The sequence below is a fragment of the Macaca fascicularis genome, chromosome 16 (assembly GCF_037993035.2).
Source record: "Macaca fascicularis isolate 582-1 chromosome 16, T2T-MFA8v1.1".
NCBI classification, from domain to species: Eukaryota; Metazoa; Chordata; class Mammalia; order Primates; family Cercopithecidae; genus Macaca; species Macaca fascicularis.
Window position 1 is genome coordinate 41,702,350 of NC_088390.1, and position 18,452 is coordinate 41,720,801.

General features: G+C 39.4%; 1 protein-coding gene and 1 pseudogene across 2 annotated transcripts in view; both read right to left on the bottom strand.

Moving 5' to 3' along the window:
* Nucleotides 1-11,999: 11,999 nt before the first annotated feature.
* LOC102118645 (tRNA-uridine aminocarboxypropyltransferase 2-like) lies at nucleotides 12,000-13,375 on the bottom strand (annotated as a pseudogene).
* A 2,394-nt stretch (nucleotides 13,376-15,769) lies between these two features.
* The window catches only part of SLFN12 (schlafen family member 12), a 29,615-nt gene continuing 26,932 nt past the window's right edge, over nucleotides 15,770-18,452 (bottom strand). For both annotated transcript variants that reach the window (XM_065531235.2, XM_065531236.2), the window contains exon 4: nucleotides 15,770-17,437. In XM_065531235.2, the coding sequence (XP_065387307.1) occupies nucleotides 16,842-17,437 (596 nt within the window). In that variant the 3' untranslated portion in view covers nucleotides 15,770-16,841. The remainder of the gene's footprint in view (nucleotides 17,438-18,452) is intronic.

Below are 18,452 nucleotides of genomic sequence, written 5' to 3' on the forward strand. Positions count from 1 at the left end.
AAGTGACCAGGCAGGGGCAGGGTGGTTGTGCTGGAGTCCCAGGTCAGGTGGCCCTGCCCATTGAGGAGAAGTGAGGACCAGGACCTGCATGGAGAACAATATGGCCACTTTTCCATGAGGTGGGTGCTCTGTGCTGGGGGTCTAGACCGGCCCCTGACCACCAAGGAGTCTCCAGATCCTGGAGACAGCAAGGGCAAGGGCTGCAAGACAGCAACCTACCCCTCCCACTTGGAGCTCTGTCCCAGAGAGCTGCCAAGCTGCTACTGGCTTGATAGCCCCAATGGGGGGTGGCTGTAGAGGTTTTATAAAGGAGAGTGGCTTGTAGGGTTTTATAAAGGGCAGTTCCCTTGATAATTTGATAGAACCTTCCAAACATGAACATTTGGACTTAAAACCCTTCCCATCTCCATCAACCCAGTGAGCAATAATGCTGAACTTTTCAGAAGACAATCTTTCTTAGGAATTTTAAAACAAAATGCAAATGTAAATTACAAAATGTAAATCATAAAATGTAAATGTAAACTAAATATGTTAGTTTACTAACTCTATGTTTTTCATACCCTGGCAACCTCTTCAACTCTCAAGAAAGACTATATGTTGTAAATTAGGAGTCATTTGTCTTTTACATACACAGATAAGTAAAACAAAATGCACAGACATAAGAGACAATGATTAATCTTGCCTCACTGTAAGCACCCTGGCATAGAGCTCATACACTTCTCCTTCTCCCTCCCCACCAAAGTAGTACACAAACACAATGTGTATTACACAAGATGTGGTTTGGCCATTCCTCTCAAAAACAACATTTCACATGAATTTTAACACCAGAGACGTTTACCAAAATGTGTTATTTTACTACCTCTAATTTTAACAAATGTCAGGCACTTCAGAACATCTAGAAAGACTAGATATTAATATTTCAAAAAAGTTCTTAGCATTGTCAGCTATGTATACAGTAGTGGTGAATAAAACACACACACACATAACAATGGTTAGAATATGAAAATGTCTTCTAAATATAACCAGTCAGGCATAGAACCTTCTCTTCCTTCTCAGGTCTTCCACTCCATGTCCTCTAAGCCCCTGAATAAATGTGGACTTGTCACTCTTGGTGTTGCTTCCAGAGGTGGTCTGACAACTCCATTTCAAAAAGTCATCTACAAAAGACATTTATTTTCTATGATTTCTTTTTAAACAAATGGGAATATGCAAGACGTGTGATTTCTAACTCTGTCATACCTTGGGAACCTCTTTACATCTAGGAGGGCCAGATTTAGCAAATGTTTTCTTATAAAAGGTTGGGAGGAAAGTTGAGAACTTGAGAACAGCTTTTTCATCTAAATACACAGGACTTCTATAAATGGCCAGTAAATCTTCCCAAAGTGTGATGGGCCTTTCAGTGGGTCAAATGTGGCATGTTATTCTACCATGTTATTCTACCATTCTTCCAGCTTCAACATCTGGTAGGTAGAACCAAGACCAGCCCTCACCAATGGGTGCCAACCGTTCCACCCATCATGCTTGGAGGACTCCACTCACCTTCCTGCGGTTAAGGCCTTTGTCCAGTGTCATCAGGACTAAGTAGGTCTAGCCCAACTGGGACAAGGTGGTCACCCCACGACCCTGATCTGTGTGGCTCCATGACCTAAACAGGCTGCCGAGCCTGTGTCCGTAGACCTGCCTTCTTGGACGTTTCACACCCTATAAATGGCCTCTGCAACCTTCCAGCGGCCACAATATTTCGCGCCCACCATACCCGGTGCCACCCAGAGGCGCTGCATCCAGGTGGCACATGGGGCTTCCTCTAGGCCCAGCAGTGTTGGGCCTGAAAATCCGCACCTGGCAGAGTCCTGGCAGGGTCCTGACAGGGTCCAGGCTGAGAGGTGGCAGCTGCTATCCGGTCATCTCAGAAATAATATTCCATTGGATATTGCACAGTTTGTTTGTTCATTCACCTATTGAGGGACATCTTGAGTGCTTCTAGTTTTTGGCAATTATGAATAAGGCAGCTATAAACATCCACATGCAGGTTTGCATGTGGATATATATTTTCAACTCTTTTATGTAAGTACCTAGGAGTGTGATTGCTAAATCATATGGTAAGACTGTGTTTATTTTTGTAAGAAGCCACCAAGCAGCAATGAGTGAGAGTTTCTGTTACTCTACATCCTCACCAGCATTTGGTATTGCCAGGTTTTTTGTGAGGTTTTGTTTATTTATTTTTTTGGATTTTAGCCATAGAGTTGTATAGTAGTAACTCACTGTTTTAATGTAAAATTACCAGCCGGGTGTGTTGGCTCATGCCTGTAATCCCAACACTTTGGGAGGCTGAGGCAGGTGGATCACCTGAGGTCAGAAGTTCCAGACAAGCCTGGCCAACATGGTGAAACCCCGTCTCTACTAAAACATACAAAAATTAGCCGGGCGTGGTGGTAGGTGCCTGTAATCTCAGCTACTCCGGAGACTGAGGCAGGAGAATTGCTGGAACCCAGGAGGCAGAGGTTGCAGTGAGCTGAGACCACGCTATTACACTCCAGTCTGGGCTGACAACAGTGGGACTCCATCTCAAAAATAAATAAATAAATAAATTTTAAAAATTACCGACACATAATGTTGGCCATTTATTCCTATGCTTAATTGCCATCCATAAATCACTTTGATGAGGTGTCTATTCAGATCTTTTGCCCATTTCAGTTGGATTGTTTTCTTGTTATTGAGTTTTTAGAGCTCTTTGTGTATTTGGGATACAAGTCTTTATTAGATGTGTGTTTACCAAATACTTTGTCCCAATCTGTGGTTTATCTTTTCATTATCTTAATAGTGTCTTTCTCAGGGCAGAAATTTTTAATTTTAATGAAACCCCATGGCTTATTTTTTTTTCATGAATTATGCTTTTGGTGTTGCATCTGAACAGTAATCACCAAATGCAAGGTCATGTAGATTTTTCTTCTTTAGCCTGGTAATATATGGTGGATTACATTGATCAATTTTCAAATAATAGAGCCAACCTTGCATTCCTGAAATAAATCCTGGTATATAAGTCATTTTATGTATTGCTGATAGTATTTGCTAGTATTTTATCAAGAGTTTTTGGCCAGGCATGGCGTCTCATGTCTGAATTCCCAGCACTTTGGGAGGCTATGGTGGGAAGCTCACTTGAGCCCAGGAGTTTGAGACCAGCCTGGGCAACATAGTGAGATTTTGTCTCTACCAAAAAAAAAGAAAAGAAAAGAAACATCCAGGGATGGTGACCCATGCTACTTGGGAGGCTGAGGTGGGAGGATGGCTTGAGTCTGGGAGATTGAGGCTACAGTGAGCCGTGATCATGTCACTGCATTCCATCCTGGGTGACAGAGTGAGACCCTGCCTCAAAAAAATAACAACGAAAAAGTGTTGTTACATTCATATTTATAAGGGCTATTGGCCTGTGGTTTTCTTTTCTTGTACTGTCTTTGTCTGATTTTGATATTAGGTAATACCATAAATGAATTCACAAAATGAATTGAGAAGTGGCCTCTCTTCTGTCTTCTGGAAAAGAATATGTATAATTGATGTTAACTTATTTTAAATGTCTGGCAGACTTCTCTAGTGAAATCACTCAGGCACAGATACTTCTTTTTTGGGAGCTTGTAAAAGACAAATTCAATTTGAGGAAGTAGTTCATTTCATGTTGTCTCACTTATGAATGCAGAGTTGTTTGTGTATTCCCTCATTATCCTTTGGATGTCTACATGGTCTGTGTTAGGTTTTGAAGGGAAGGCAAGGGTTAAAGAAAGACACAGAGAAAGTGGCGGCTCTACAGCAAATGCAGGCTTTGTGTCCAGCATAAGACCTACAGAAGTGGGGAACCAGCATAATGCCAGTGGCCACTGTTGCTTACAGGTTGGGTTACTTAGAGGTATGGGTGGAAGGGGTCTGGGCAGTACGGCTTGCTGCCATGGAGAACATCGATAATGTGTTCCCAGGATGAGGTGGTTCTGGCCCTTGTACCGGCAGAATATGGTGTTCCTTGCATTTGCTCCCAGCAGAATATGAGGCAGGCTGTGTCTCATGGCTCCAACCCCCATGGAATATTTCACTTTCACCAAGGTCTGCGAAATGGAGGGGGACTTACAAAATGGTGCTGTTTAGACTAACAGTCTGTATTGATATTCCCCACTTCATTCCTGATATTGGTAGTTTATATGCTATTTTCCTTCATTGTAAATCTCCCAAGATATTTGCCAGTCTTATGGGTCTTTTTTCAAATAACTGGCTGTTTGTTCTATTGATTTTCCTATTTTTCTGTTTCCAGTTTTATTGATTTTTGCTGTTTATTTCCTTCTTTTCTGCTTGCTTTGGGTTTATTCTGCTCTACTTTTTCTATGATCTTAAAGGGGCAGCATAGCAACTATTCTTTTCTTTTCTTTTCTTTTCTTTTTTGTTTTGACAAAGTCTCGCTCTGTTATCCAGGCTGGAGTGCAGTGGTGTGATCTCAACTCACTGCAACCTCTGCCTCCCGGGTTCAAGCCATTCTCCTGCCTCAGCCTCCTGACTAGCTGGGACTACAGGCACGCGCCACCATACCTGGCTAATCTTTTTGTATTTTTAGTAGAGACAGGATTTCACCATGTTGGTCAGGCTGGTCTCAAACTCCTGACCTCAAGTGATCTGCCTGCCTCAGCCTCCCAAAATACTGGGATTACAGGTGTGAGCCACCGCACCCGGCCTCTTGCTTTCTAATTGTATTAGTTTCGTATTGCTGCTGCAACGAATTACCACAAATTTAGCAGCTTAAAACAACATGAATTTATCGTACAGTTCTGGAAATCAGAAGTCCAAAATCAGTTTCGCTGAGCTGAAATCAAGGTATCAGCTGGCTTGTATTCCTTCTGGAGCTGTAGGGGAAAATCCATTTCCTTGCTTTTTCCAGCTTCTAGAGGCTGACTGCATGCCTTGATTTGTAGCCCCTTCCTGTATCTTCAAAGCCAGAAGTGCATAGCACTTTCTCTTGGCTCTGTCCTGTGCTTCCATCCTTATATATTTCCTCTTTCTGTGGCTGATTCTCTTGACTCCCTCTTATAAGGACCCTTGTGATAATACTGGATCCACCTAGATAATCCAAGATAATCTTATCACAAAAGTGTGAATTTAGTCACATCTACAAAGTCCCTTTTACTGTGTTAAGGCAACACATTCACAGGTACTAGAGATTAGGAGATTTACATCATTAGGGGGCCTATAATTCAGCCTACCACACTAATCTGTGCATTTGGTGCTTAAATTTCACTCTCATCACTGAATCTCCTTACTGTCACTACCTATGTCTCACAGATTTTGATATACTGTATTTCCATTTTCACTCACTTAAGTGCATTTTTAAATTTTCCCATGAGACTTCCTCTTTGATCTATGGATTACTTAGAAGTGTGTTTTTAGTTTCTAAGTGTTTGGAGAGTTTACTGTTATCTTTCTGTTATTGATTTGTAGTTTGATTCCATTTAGGCCATAGAACACCCTTTGAGTTTAATTTTAATCTTTAAAATTTTAATCTTTACAATTTGTTTAGGTTTCTTTTATGGCTCAGGTTATGGTCTATCTTGGTATACGTTCCATGGCATTTGAAAAGAATGTATATTCTGTTGCTGTTAGGTAGAGTGTTCTGTATATGTCGATTAGATCATGTTGACTTCTGTTGACTGGTGGTGTTACGTTCTTCTATATCCTTATATATTTTTCTTTTTTTTTTTAGAGACAGGTTCTCACACAGGCTGGAGAGCAGTGGCATAATCAGAGCTCACTGCAACCTCGTCCTCTTGGGCTCAAGTGATCCTCCTGCTTCAGCCTTCCAAGTAGCCAGGACTGCAGATGCACACCATCTTCCCCAGCTAATTTTGTTGTTGTAGAGATGGGGTGTTGCTATGTTGCCCAGGCTCCCTTTGCATATTTTTTGTCTACTTTTTCTAGCAGGTATTGATAGAAGGGTGTTAAAGTCCCCAACTATAATCGTAGAGTCTGTTTCTCATTTCAGTTCTAACACTCTTTGTGTCACATATTTTGCAGCTCTGTTATTTGAAACACATACACATATAATCACTATATCTTCTTGATGGACTGATGTTCATCATTATATAATGTCCCTCTCTGTCTCTGGCAATTTTACTAAAAGTAAAATCTTACCTAAAGTAATATCAGATATAACTTTATCTGATATTAGTATAGCCACTCCTGCTTTCCTTTGCTTGCATAATTCTTTTTCCATTTAATTTCAATTTCCATACATTTGAAGTGAGTTTCTTTAGACCGCATCTAGTTGGGTCATGTTTTTAAATATACTCTACCAATATATTTTTTAATTAGTGTATTTAGACCATTTACACTTTCTGTAATTATTTATATGTTTGAGCTTAAGTATCCCCTTTTATTTTTTGATTTATATTTCTTCTTTCTGTTTTTCTTTACTTTTTCCTGTCTTCCTGTGGGTTATGTGAATATTATTTAGAATTCCATTATGATGTCTCTATTATGTTTTTAGTGTATCTGTTTGTATAGTTTTTATAGCAGTTGCTCTAGATATTGCATTATGTATATATAATTTTTCACAGTATACTGGTGTCATCATTTTACCAGTCCTAGTAGGATATAGAAATCTTACCTCCAGTTATGTCTCTTTAATCATTTTAACTTGTTTATAATATTGTGTTAACTATTTCCTCTATAAACATGTAGAATCACATCAGATAGTATTGTAATTTTTGTTTCAACTGTCAAACATAATTTAAAAGACTTAAGCAGAGAAGGAAAGTGTACTTTTTTTTGTAGTTACTGTGTTCTTTTTCCTTCCTGATGTTCCATGACTCCTTCTTTTTGCCTTTTTTTTTCTCTTTAGCTAACTTCTTTTGGCTGTTCTATTAGGGTAGGTCCTCTGGTGATGAATTCTCTTATTTTTCCTTCATATGAGAATGTCTTGATTTCCCTTTCATTTCTGAAGAATATATTCCCTGTGCATAGGATTCCAGGTTGAGAGTCCTTATCTTTCAGCATTTGAAAAATATTGTACCACTTCCTTTTGGTCTCCATGGTTCCACTGTTATTCGAATTGTTGTTCCCTATTAAGAAGGTGTTATTTTTCACTGGTAGCATTAAAGATTTTTGGCATTTAAATTTAGTTTTAGAAATTCAATTACAATGTGTCTTGGCACAAATTTTGTTGGGTTTATCCTAATTGGGATTTCATCAGCTTCTTGGATCTGATACCTGAGGTATCGGATAAATATTCAAATGAGAAAAAGGAAAAAAAAAATGGTTGGGAAAGAGGAGACAAAAAGGGTGTGAGAGACGAGGAAAATTTTACCCTAGAGATACCAGCCATTCTAAAAGATTTTGTTTAATAAAGAAAAAAAAAAGGGAGAAAGGGGACTGGAGGGGATTGTCCACGGAAAGGCACTGCCTAGAGAAACTGGGCCCCTTTCTTCTACAGTCCTTTCTTCTCGTCATCCAGAGACAAAAACCAAAACAGCCTAAAATGGCATGGAGGGGTAGTGTGATCCATCCTCCTCCAGTGTATATCCACTGCTTGAACCCCGAAGGCCAAGCAGTAAGCCAAGACCATGGTGCCCAGCCAAGGAGCAGGTGTCCCTGAGAACCCAAATATCCTGGAATGTATCTGGGAACATATTAAGGAAAACAGTCTCATTACATGCAGTAGTCAACAAGCCAGAAAATTAACTAAAAGCATCTTAAAGACGGGTAGCTGGACAGATCTCTGGAGCTGTCCTGCTGCCACACAGGAGCCCCCTGTATGTAAGTCCTAGTAAACTCATCTACTCACCAGGCTTTACTTGTCTGTGCCATTCTTTCGTTTCTCAGCTCCTTCCCAGTTTGGAGGCCCAGTTTCGAGGGGCATTACAGTCCCAGGTTTTTCTTGTAATGAGGCAGGGGGAGGAAGAGGAAAAAGAAACCCTGAATTCTAGTGTGTTAGTCAATTTTGTGTTGCTGTATACCAATACCTGAGGCTAAATAATTTACATAGAAAAAAAGGTTTATTTGGCACACTATTCTGTTGTCTAGAAAAGTTCAAGATTGAGCACCTACATCTGGTTGCAGCCTCAGGCTGCTTCCTGAAGAGAGACAAAGAGGAGCCAATGCGTGCAAAGTGGGGGTGGTGCCAGGCTCTTTTTCACAACCAGCTCTCACGGGAACTGGTAAAGTCAGAACTCACTCCCACCCAAGGAAAGCCATTAATCTGTTCATGAGGGATCCTCCTCCTTGATCCAAACACCTCCCATTAGGCCCCACCACCGATATTGAGGATTAAATTTCAACATGAGGTTTGGAGGAGACAAACATCAAAATTGTAGCACAGGGAGAAAATAATAACCAACTAAATCATATGTAGATACAATTTTTCCATCTATAATGCAATATTATTTATTCATAAAAATGCCCATCTGTAGCTATGTTAAAGAAATACATCTACATAGTAAAATATAGTTATGTAAAACTTCTGAGTTTACTAAGTCAGATCTAATTTTTTACTTGTAGCATCAATAAAATTTACTTCTGTACCAATAGCAATTACATACAAGGGTCAATGATTTAGCTCCCTAAAATTCAGCATCCCTGAAATTCAATGGAGAGGATTTTCTAATAACATGATCACATTTTTAAACCTATTTGGGCAACAGTTGGAAATATGTGATGAATAAGCTGAATAAATTATACAGAAGTGTTCTATATAATTTACTAACTGAGAGGCCAAGGCAGAAGGATCTCTTGAGGTCAGGAGTTCAGAACCCATCTAAACAACATAGTCAGACCCCCAGTTCCACAAAAATTTTAAATTAGCTGAGTGTGGTGGCATGGGGGTGAGGTTCTAGTTACTTGGGAGACTGAGGCGGGAGGAACACTCGAGCCCAGAAGTTCGAGGCCGCAGTAAGCCATGATTATACCACTGCACTCCAAACTGGGTGACAGAAGGAGACTCTGTCTCTTTAAAATAAATAAATTGTAGCAGGACAAGCCGCAGACAAAACCCCTCGGACACTAAGGTAAAGAAGAAAGGGCTTTATTCAGCCGGGAGCTTCGGCAAGGCTCACATCTCCAACAACTGAGCTCCCCGAGTGAGCAACTCCTGTCCCTTTAAGGGCTCACAGCTCTAAGGGGCTCCTCATGAGAGGGTCATGATCAAGCAGGGGGTACGTGACTGGGAGCTGCATACACCGGTAATTAGAACAGAACAGAACAGGACAGGGATTTTCACAGTACTTTTCTATACAATGTCTGTAATCTATAGATAACATAACTGATGTTATGTTAAAGGTCAGGGGTCGATCTTTAACTGCCAGGCCCAGGGTGTGGCGCTGGGCTGTCTGCTTGTGGATTTCATTTCTGCCTTTTAGTTTTTACTTCTTCTTTCTCTGGAGGCAGAAATTGGGCATAAGACAATATGAAGGGTGGTCTCCTCCCTTAAAATCACGAACTGGTGGTATAGTGAGGAGTTTATTCCTTCCAAAATCTTTTTAAAACATTACTGGTCATGGCTGAGAAAAGTGTCTCTGGAGTCTTAAAGTTAGCGAAAATAATTTTTCCCAATATAATTATCCTACTCCACATAAGAAGTCTTGTAATCCAACCTGTAGAAAGTTGCCATGCACTGTGACTTACTTTGTATAATGTAGTTCTCAACCCTTTATGCTAGAAACTCTCAATATCTCTCATTACACACAGTGATTTCAACATACTATAATGGGCTGATTAAAACTGAAGTCACTTTATGTATAAGGAAATACTATTCTCTGAGTTACATGGTTCAAATAACTCACAAAACCATCTACCCCACATCAAAGTGCAGCTGGGGTACACAAGCAAAACCTGCTATCAGCTACAAATTCATGAAGCCTGGAACTTCCAGGAAAATCAAGCAAATATAAAGAATCTGAATTTAAAAGCCAACTAATACAATAAAAAAGTACTTTTTAAAACCCTGATTAAATTTTCAGTTAAAATACTCACATAATACTACACACTTTGAGAACTTTTAGTAATTAAAATAATGGCTTTAAAACTTACTTAAAACTGTTTAATGAGAACAGGTGACTAGAGAAGCACTTTGTACCACAGATGATTAAATGGACTTGCCTTGTAAAGAGGTCAGGAAAATATAGGTAAAAAACAAGTAAAGTGAGTTAACAGGTCAGTAAAATAATTTGGAAAACTACATACTTCAAGAAAATGTTATACATTTCCAAAAATACTAAATGTTAAGCTTTTTAAGTCTTCAAAAATACTCAAAAATGTTTTATTTAAAAGATAAAAGTAGAAATTACTCTTTAAAAATCAACAAAGTAAAATTTTGAGATACAAAATGGTATATTAGGGATAGGGGGAGTTTTCTTTTTAAAAAATACTAGTGACTAAAGGAAACTCATGAAGTTTAACATCAATGTGAAAAATTACTATAAAATGATTTTAGCCCCACTTGTTAAGAAACTATTATATATTATTATATGCTATTTCTTTTCTAGTACACCAAATAATCATCTGATATTAGGTGTTTTACATTGTAAATGAGCTTATTTATTTATTTATTTTTGGAGACAGGTCTCACTCTGTAACCCAGGCTGGAGTGCAGTGGAATGAACACAGCTTCTTGCAGCCTCGACCTCTTGGGCCCAAGCAATCCTTCTGCCTCAGCCTCCCACGCAACTGGGACCACAGGTGCACACCATCACGTCTGGATAATTATTTAAAAAAAAAAAAATTGTGTGGCGATGAGGTCTCACCATGTTGCCCAGGCTGGTCTCAAACTCTTGGACTCAAGCAATTCTCACATCTCAGCCTCCCAAAGTGCTGGGATTACAGGTGTGAGCTATTGGGCCCAGCCCTAATTTGTTTTTAAATCCAAAAATAAATCAACAACAGAAGATAGCACTCTAACTTTTAATATTTTAAAATATTTTCTGCATAGTTTCCCCAAATATTAGCATTCTAATTGTGACCACCATTATGGTTTTTAATGAGTCTAATCCAAGTAAATAATAAACAAATGAGCATGAAAACTGTGAGAAATAACCATCAGTGTATGCTTATGTTCCATAAATAGTTATCAAGTTTACCTTTAAATTGCATGTTTAGTTTTTCCTTACAACTTAACATGTATGATGCAGGAAACTCTAGAAGTCATAAACAAAGACTGAAAACAAAATCCCCTCTTCTTGCCAAGAGGTGTTCATGATTGCAGTAGACTTATGTTGAATATAAATATATGTTACCTACATGTCTCTTATTCTATACAAAATCTCAGCAAATATTTTCCCACAGAGGAGAGGAATTTGTTCTCTCAAGTTGAAAGTTTTTGCCCATTAAAAAGGCTATTTTAAATAGCCCTAAAGAAATATGTTCTGAAAATAACAGTTGTATCATATTCCACTTACTATTTGCCATTTGAAAACTTCAATAAAATAAGTTTACCATAGTCAATAAACCTGTTCAATCAACACTGAAAAATAAAAATTTATCCAGAGCAATTGCAAATGAAAATGTGTGCTGTTTCAAAATTACATGTACTTCTTTAAAAAGCAGGACAATTAATAGAATACTTAAATCATATTAGCTGAATTCAAATTTAGCCCTTAACAATAAAGTTTTCTTATCCCTTTATACTATTTTACAAAATAATGAATTACTTGATTATCATAATTTTCTTTTGCTACTTATTTCAAACTATAAAGTTAGGACTGCAAATCGATGTAGGTATCTTATATTATTGGTCTACACCTACTTATTTATAAATAGTAATGAAAACAATACTGTTTCAATCTACCACGATTTCCTTCTATTTTGCAAGCAAGAACTTCTAACCCAGCTCAACAACAAATCACATTTTAAATTTGAGTTTGAAAACATGTATTATTAGAGGCACATTTTTAAAAACAAGTACAGTATGAAATCTTGCTTTTCAGTGAGTCAGTGAATTTTCGTTTGTTTATTTGTTTCTATGGATATTGGGTTTACTTCCTTCTTCTGGGCAAGATTAGTATGCAATTCTCATTCTACTTTAGCAAGTCAGAAACCTACAGACCTAAACTATATGAAAACTTAACTTGGTATTGTTAGATGAAGACAGGTAAGCTAGCACCAAAAGAACAACTGTACTAAATTTTAACGCTATTCTTTAACAGTTACATTTTCCTGAGTTTGTGTTTGTTCTTTGGCACTGGTTTTGGATATAATCCATTTTTCAGAAGGTGTTCCTTCCTGAGGTGAATTTGGGCACCATGCTAACGTTGGAAAGAGCATAAAGCTTCAAGAGGGCGAAACAAAGTCTCTTGTATGTAATTATTTTTCTCCAAGAGGGAAAGAGCAACAGCTGCACATTCCAGTGTAGAAAGACCTCTATTAGTTGGCTGCATCCGAATTACATATTGACTAGAAATGCTAGGTGGTGGTGGTGGTGGTGGTGGTGGTGGTGGTGGTGGTGGTGGTGGTTGTTTGAGACGGAGTCTCGCCCTGTCGCCCAGGCTGGAATGCAGTGGCCCCATCTAGGCTCACTGCAAGCTCCGCCTCCCAGGTTCACACCATTCTCCTGCCTCAGCCTCCCGAATAGCTGGGACTACAGGCGCCCGCCACCACGCCCGGCTAATTTTTTGTATTTTTGATAGAGACGGGGTTTCACCGTGTTAGCCAGGATGGTCTCGATCTCCTGACCTCGTGATCCGCCCGCCTCGGCCTCCCAAAGTGCTGGGATCACAGGCGTGAGCCACCGTGCGAGCCGAAATGCTAGTTTTTAACTGCACCTGTTTGGGGTGTCAGAACAAGGAATTCTTACAGAAAATGTCCTTAGCCTGGCTCCGTGTACCATCAATGATGATGATTGTGAAGGATAAACAGGAAAATCTAACATAAATTCTTCCAAATTAGCAGCTTCAGCCCCTGGATATAATATTAATGTACCAAATTTCCGGCAAACAGTTGAAAGTTCAGGATCTTTTTCTTCACTGAAGCGACGACCAATCTTTACTTTGCACTTGTCCTGAGGGAGGCATGCTGCTAGTAGAGGAACTGTCTACAACATTTTGTTTTCCTCTGCTGGATGCTGAATTATGTACAAGTGGGTAGAGATATGCAAAGGGTGCGCTGGGAGAAATGGACACAAACACACTTTCTGAGGCCAGCTGCAGCGGCTGCACTCGGGCCTCCGCTCGGCCGGCTGCACCTGCGGCTCCCATAGCCAGTCCGCACCAGCGTCGTCCGCCTCTGTGCCCAGGGCAGCCTTGGCCAGTACTGCGCCGCCCTCCCGCAGCTCCTAGTCGTTTGGCGTCTGAGACCTTGAGGCCCCAGCCGGCCGAGCGACGGGTTCCTGGAGTGTTCGCGCCTCTTTCTGCGACTCCATGGCGGACACTTTGGTCAGGCCATCAATATAATATTTTAATATAGACATAAGGAATAGATCGTATATGTACATATAGATATGGATATAATATATATAACTAAATTAAAACAAAGGTCCATAATTTGGCCCAATTATAAATCCAGAATGTATATACCAAAGAATTTATATTACAAAAAGATAAATAGGACACTGATTGGGTTTTTTGTCTCTACAACATAAGATCTAAAATTAACTTTAGTATTTGCTAAAATATACAAACTGACATACTTCATGGACTCAATCAATACTGGGGCTCAAATTATACTTGGGGCCCAGTACTTTGGGAGGCCACGGCGAGTGGATCACCTGAGGTCAGGAGTTCAAAACCAGCCTGGCCAACATGGTGAAACCCTGTCTCTACTAAAAATACAAAAATTAGCCAGGCATGGTGGCAGGTGCCTGTAATCCCAGCTACTAGGGAGGCTGAGGCAGGAGAGTCGCTTGAACCTGGGAAGCAGAGGTTGTCGTGAGCTGAGATAGCACCATTGCACTCCAGCCCAGGCAACAAGAGCGAAACTCCTTCTCAAAAAAATATATATTATACTTGGGGTTCTCACTAAATTTAAATATTGTACCCCCTCTAATCTTAAAAAGGTAACTAAGTAAAAAAAAAAAAAAAAAAGAATATCCCTCACTTTACTGCCTTGGTTGAATTTCCCATAGTTTTGTACCCATTGCTTTAAAGTATCTCATATTGGACACAGACTCTGACATAACAAATAATAAATTAAAGTTAAAATTTTGGGACTTAAAAAATGGCTTGATAAAATGGAACCCTATAAATCCCTCTTTAAAATAGTTAATATGGCACAATTTAAGTTAGAATAGGCCCTTCAAGGATTAAGACTTGTTATATAGAACCTCATTATGAAAAGGGATAATCATCCTTACTGCTTCTCCATTTAATGGCTCAATTTTGCCTATTTGAGCCCTCTGGGAGGCCAAGATAGGAAGATTGCTTAATCCCAGAAGTTGAGACTGGCCTGAGCAACATAGTGAAACCCTATCTCTACAAAAATTTTAAAAATTAGTCAGATGAGTTGGTATGTGTCTGTAGTCCTAGCTACTCAGGAGGCTTAGGTGAGAGAATCTTTTGAGCCCAGGAGTTCAGTGCTGCAGTAAGCTATGATCACACCACTGCAATCCAGCCCAGCCGACAGAGCAAGACATTGTCCCTGAAAATAATAATAATAATTAATGGAGATTATTGCCTTCTCCTGGAGGTAGTGGTTTCCTATTAGTCAACTCCTTGACCCACTCACTCCCCAGTGCCCTCCCCTACCACTCCCTCAAGCTTCCCCGCTGCCGACCTCTTGTCTTATGTCTCTGACCATGACCACCCCTTGCCCTTGGTTATACACACATATGCTAATCTACACATACATTATTAATGTATTAGCCATACCCTTCAACGATATGACTGCCAGACCTGCCACCTTGATGTATGTATAATTCAGACTTTTAACCCACTTTACAACTCCCCCAAGATTATACTAAAGACCCCCCAAAATTTCAGATCTACTTTCTTGACTAATGACATACAAATGAAAAACTTACTGATGGGCCAGCCTGCAAGGACTCCTCATATATCCACTTGTGTTCTTCCTTCTTACTCTCATAGTAAAACATTTTCTAGGCTGTTTAGGTCAGCTTATGCTTCACTCTCTAAATACATCCACTATCACTACCTCAGGTTTCTTACAATGATGCCAAATAGGAACGGGGCCAACGGCTCTTAACTGTGTTTTCTTAGATTCTGTATTTGTCTATTTGGCATCCAGGCACCTGGAGGCTTCATCAAGTTCACATTTTCCTTTGCTGATGTTTCAACTCATCCTACAAAACTATGTTCCATGTAGATCTGGCCTATCTTGAGGCTACTGTTTCTGCATTCACCCTCCCATGGTCACATTTCTTGGCCAACAGAACCACAGAAACTGATCTGCCATGAGTTAACATTTAGTCCAAATCATTTTTCCACTTTGACTGTGCTTCAAATGGGGCTGGCCTGGTAATACTGAAGACAATCAATGCACCTATAAATTCCAGACAACAGGTTCTTGTCATTTCCCCAATCTTTCCTCATTGCAATGTTCCACAGCTGCAGGTGCGCCAAGGCCTCTGAGTCCCAGTGGAGCTCCTTCAGTGCACAATTCACACAATGGTGAACTGGCTTGGAGATGCCAGGAGGAGTTCTGGTGCACACAGTGTGTGATGATGATGGTCTTGCCTGTGCCCAGGTCACCCATACCAGCAGCCGGTACAGACTGACACACTGTGCTGGCCACAGTTCAGGGCTGGAGAGAGACTCCAGGAGTGCAAGTATGCTCTCGTTTTAAGTTCTTCGTTTTGATTCTCTTCATTGGCTGGATTTCATTGCAGCATAGTTTTCAAGAAGGTAGAAGAGAACTATGTTCCCTATATCCTTTGATAAGAATGTCTGCCTGTTTCCTTTATAGTCAAACATCATCTCGGTTTGGCAAAATATGTGTTAGTAAAACTTTTCTCAGAATGCTGAATGCATTGATCCACTTTGTCTGGCATTGGGCACAGTGGTGGAGAAGGCAGAGGCCCTGATGGGTAATTTAGGCTCTATTCTCTGTTCCAAGATCTCACTGAACGTCTCTGTTCCAAGATCCCACTGAACATCTTAGGCATGAATTCAGAACACCCAGTCAAGGGTGTATCCCACTCCACTGAGCTTCGTCTCGGTCCCTTAGCTCATCTTGGATGAGTGGGAAATGCCAAACCCTGGTGTTCCTTCCTCTTGTTGATGTAAACTCTCATTGTCTAAAAGATTTTCTACTTATACTTTGGCTGCTTTCCTTCAAATCTTAGTTAGAGAGGATTTTCCACATTTTGTCAACTTAGCTTCTTTATTCAGAACTGCTTGTAGAAAAATCAAGTAACCATTCTTGTGAGTTCTTTAAAGGTGCTAGCTGACCAATTAGAAAATCCGCAACCCTTCCAAGAAAATAGTGTGAAGGTAGCTCAAGAAGATCCAGATAATTCCTGGAGTTTTTGTTTTGAGGAAATGAGTTTTGCCTTCTTATTCATTCCCACTGTGGAAATTCTGAGTTTCATCATGGATAATCTTTTGTAAGTTATCATTGTTTTCTAGACATATGCTAGGAGATTTTCACTGTCATCATTAAGAATAAAAGTGTTGCAATTTTTCCCAGTTCAAGCATGGAAGAAAATTTATTCAGGAACTACATTCAAAGTAATACTGTGCACAGACTAGTTAACAAATTAATTTTCCTAATATCCCTCAAACAATATCTGAGAAGTAAAGATGGGCTAAACCCAATTTTCCAACATCACATCAAGTTGCTTAACTTGCAAAGTTTTCAAAGACTATTTTCACAGAATTAGAGAATGTTATCAAATATATAATGAAAAATATCTCAGTAGCCCAGTCCATCTTCCATCAGGTGAGCATTCGACAATATTTAAACATCTTTTTATCATTCTTCTGAAAGCAATCTATACTGATTATCTGGGAGACACTGGCAAAGGCAAACTGGTCTCTCACAGACTCAAGTCTCTTTAAGGCTTTAAAAAGGGCTTTCAGCAAGTCTTTCCTTGTTTGAGTGCTTGTAAAATAGTAGGATTCAGGGTAAATTACTTGCAACCTTAAATCATACTGGCAGCTTGTCTTGCCTTCAGGGCTCAAGTAGAAGATCTTTGTCATGACACACACTTTTTTTGTGTAACCACCAATTTGTCCCAGCTTCTGCTTTAAGGTTAGGGCAGTTTGTGTAGAATAGCCTTTAAACTCCTCATCCTGTACCATGTGGAAGGTGTATAGGACTGGAGGATTGTCCTGAGAAATCAGAAGAGCATCACAGAGGACTTTGTTGTTCTCTTGCAAGCCCAGATCCAAAGACCAGCTTCTAGAGAAAATTAGTGAGCCCTTACTGACAGAGCCCATTTCTTCATATATTAATCGCTGAAGTCCTTCATGTTGTAAGAACAGTTTTCTGCAAAGGTTTTCTGGAGTGTATGTTATCCTTCCTGATAGCCCTAAATAAGGAAATAATGATAATAAATTATAAAACAGTAGGAACTTCCCGTTTAAGCCATGGCAAAGTAGCTTGTAAAAGACCATCAAAAACACTGTAAACGTTGTATAAAATATATCAAACAATAATTTAAAGAACTAGAAAGTACAAATAAAAGCAGGATTTGAAGTGCCACAGTCTTTAATAGATGTGAAACACAGGAAGTCGCTTCACATTCACTCCTGCTTTTTCCCTAAGTAGATTTTCCATATCATGGCATAGGTAAATAAAGTCCAAGGGGAAATAATCAGTCTTATTATTTCTGAGGAAAAGAAGTAAGAAGAGCTGGAATATGAGAAGTAAAATCTCAGAGAAAATGAAACTGCAGAGAAGCCAAAGTCTATGCACTAATTTCCCTGAACTCATTGGCTAATACAGGTGAGATGCTGGAAACACAGAAGAAAATATCAACTGGGAGACTAAAGAGCTGAATGTAAGTTTCTTCAGCCTCATGATGCTCAGGAACCACAGACAAAAATTCCAGTCCCAAAAGAATGGAGGGATCTTGGTAAACACCAGAGACATTACGGCACTAGAAAAGCCATGATCTGGTAGTAAGGGCAAAATTAAAAACTATTATACCTAGAAAAGCATTTTAAAAATCTTCAAAGGAATAAAAGCAATGGGTGGTACTCTATCGACCTGCCAGAAGTAAATATAGCCGTTTTTGGAGAAATGTAATATCTATCAAAGTCTCTACAATTTGTAATCCATGATACAATGAAAAATTGAGAGACAATAAAAATCAGAATGAATTACTAGAAAACAGGAGAAAAATCAGATCAGAGAAAAAGACTGACAAGTGCTTCAGATATTGTCATTATCAAAAAGAGACTTTAAAATAACTGTAATATATTTAAAAACAAAAAAATAATAAAAAGACAAAAAGATGAAGATGTCTTTATTCTCTTACAGGCTTAGAAAAACTAAAATTGATGAATAAAAATAGTGTGGATATTCCTTAACTGAAAAACACA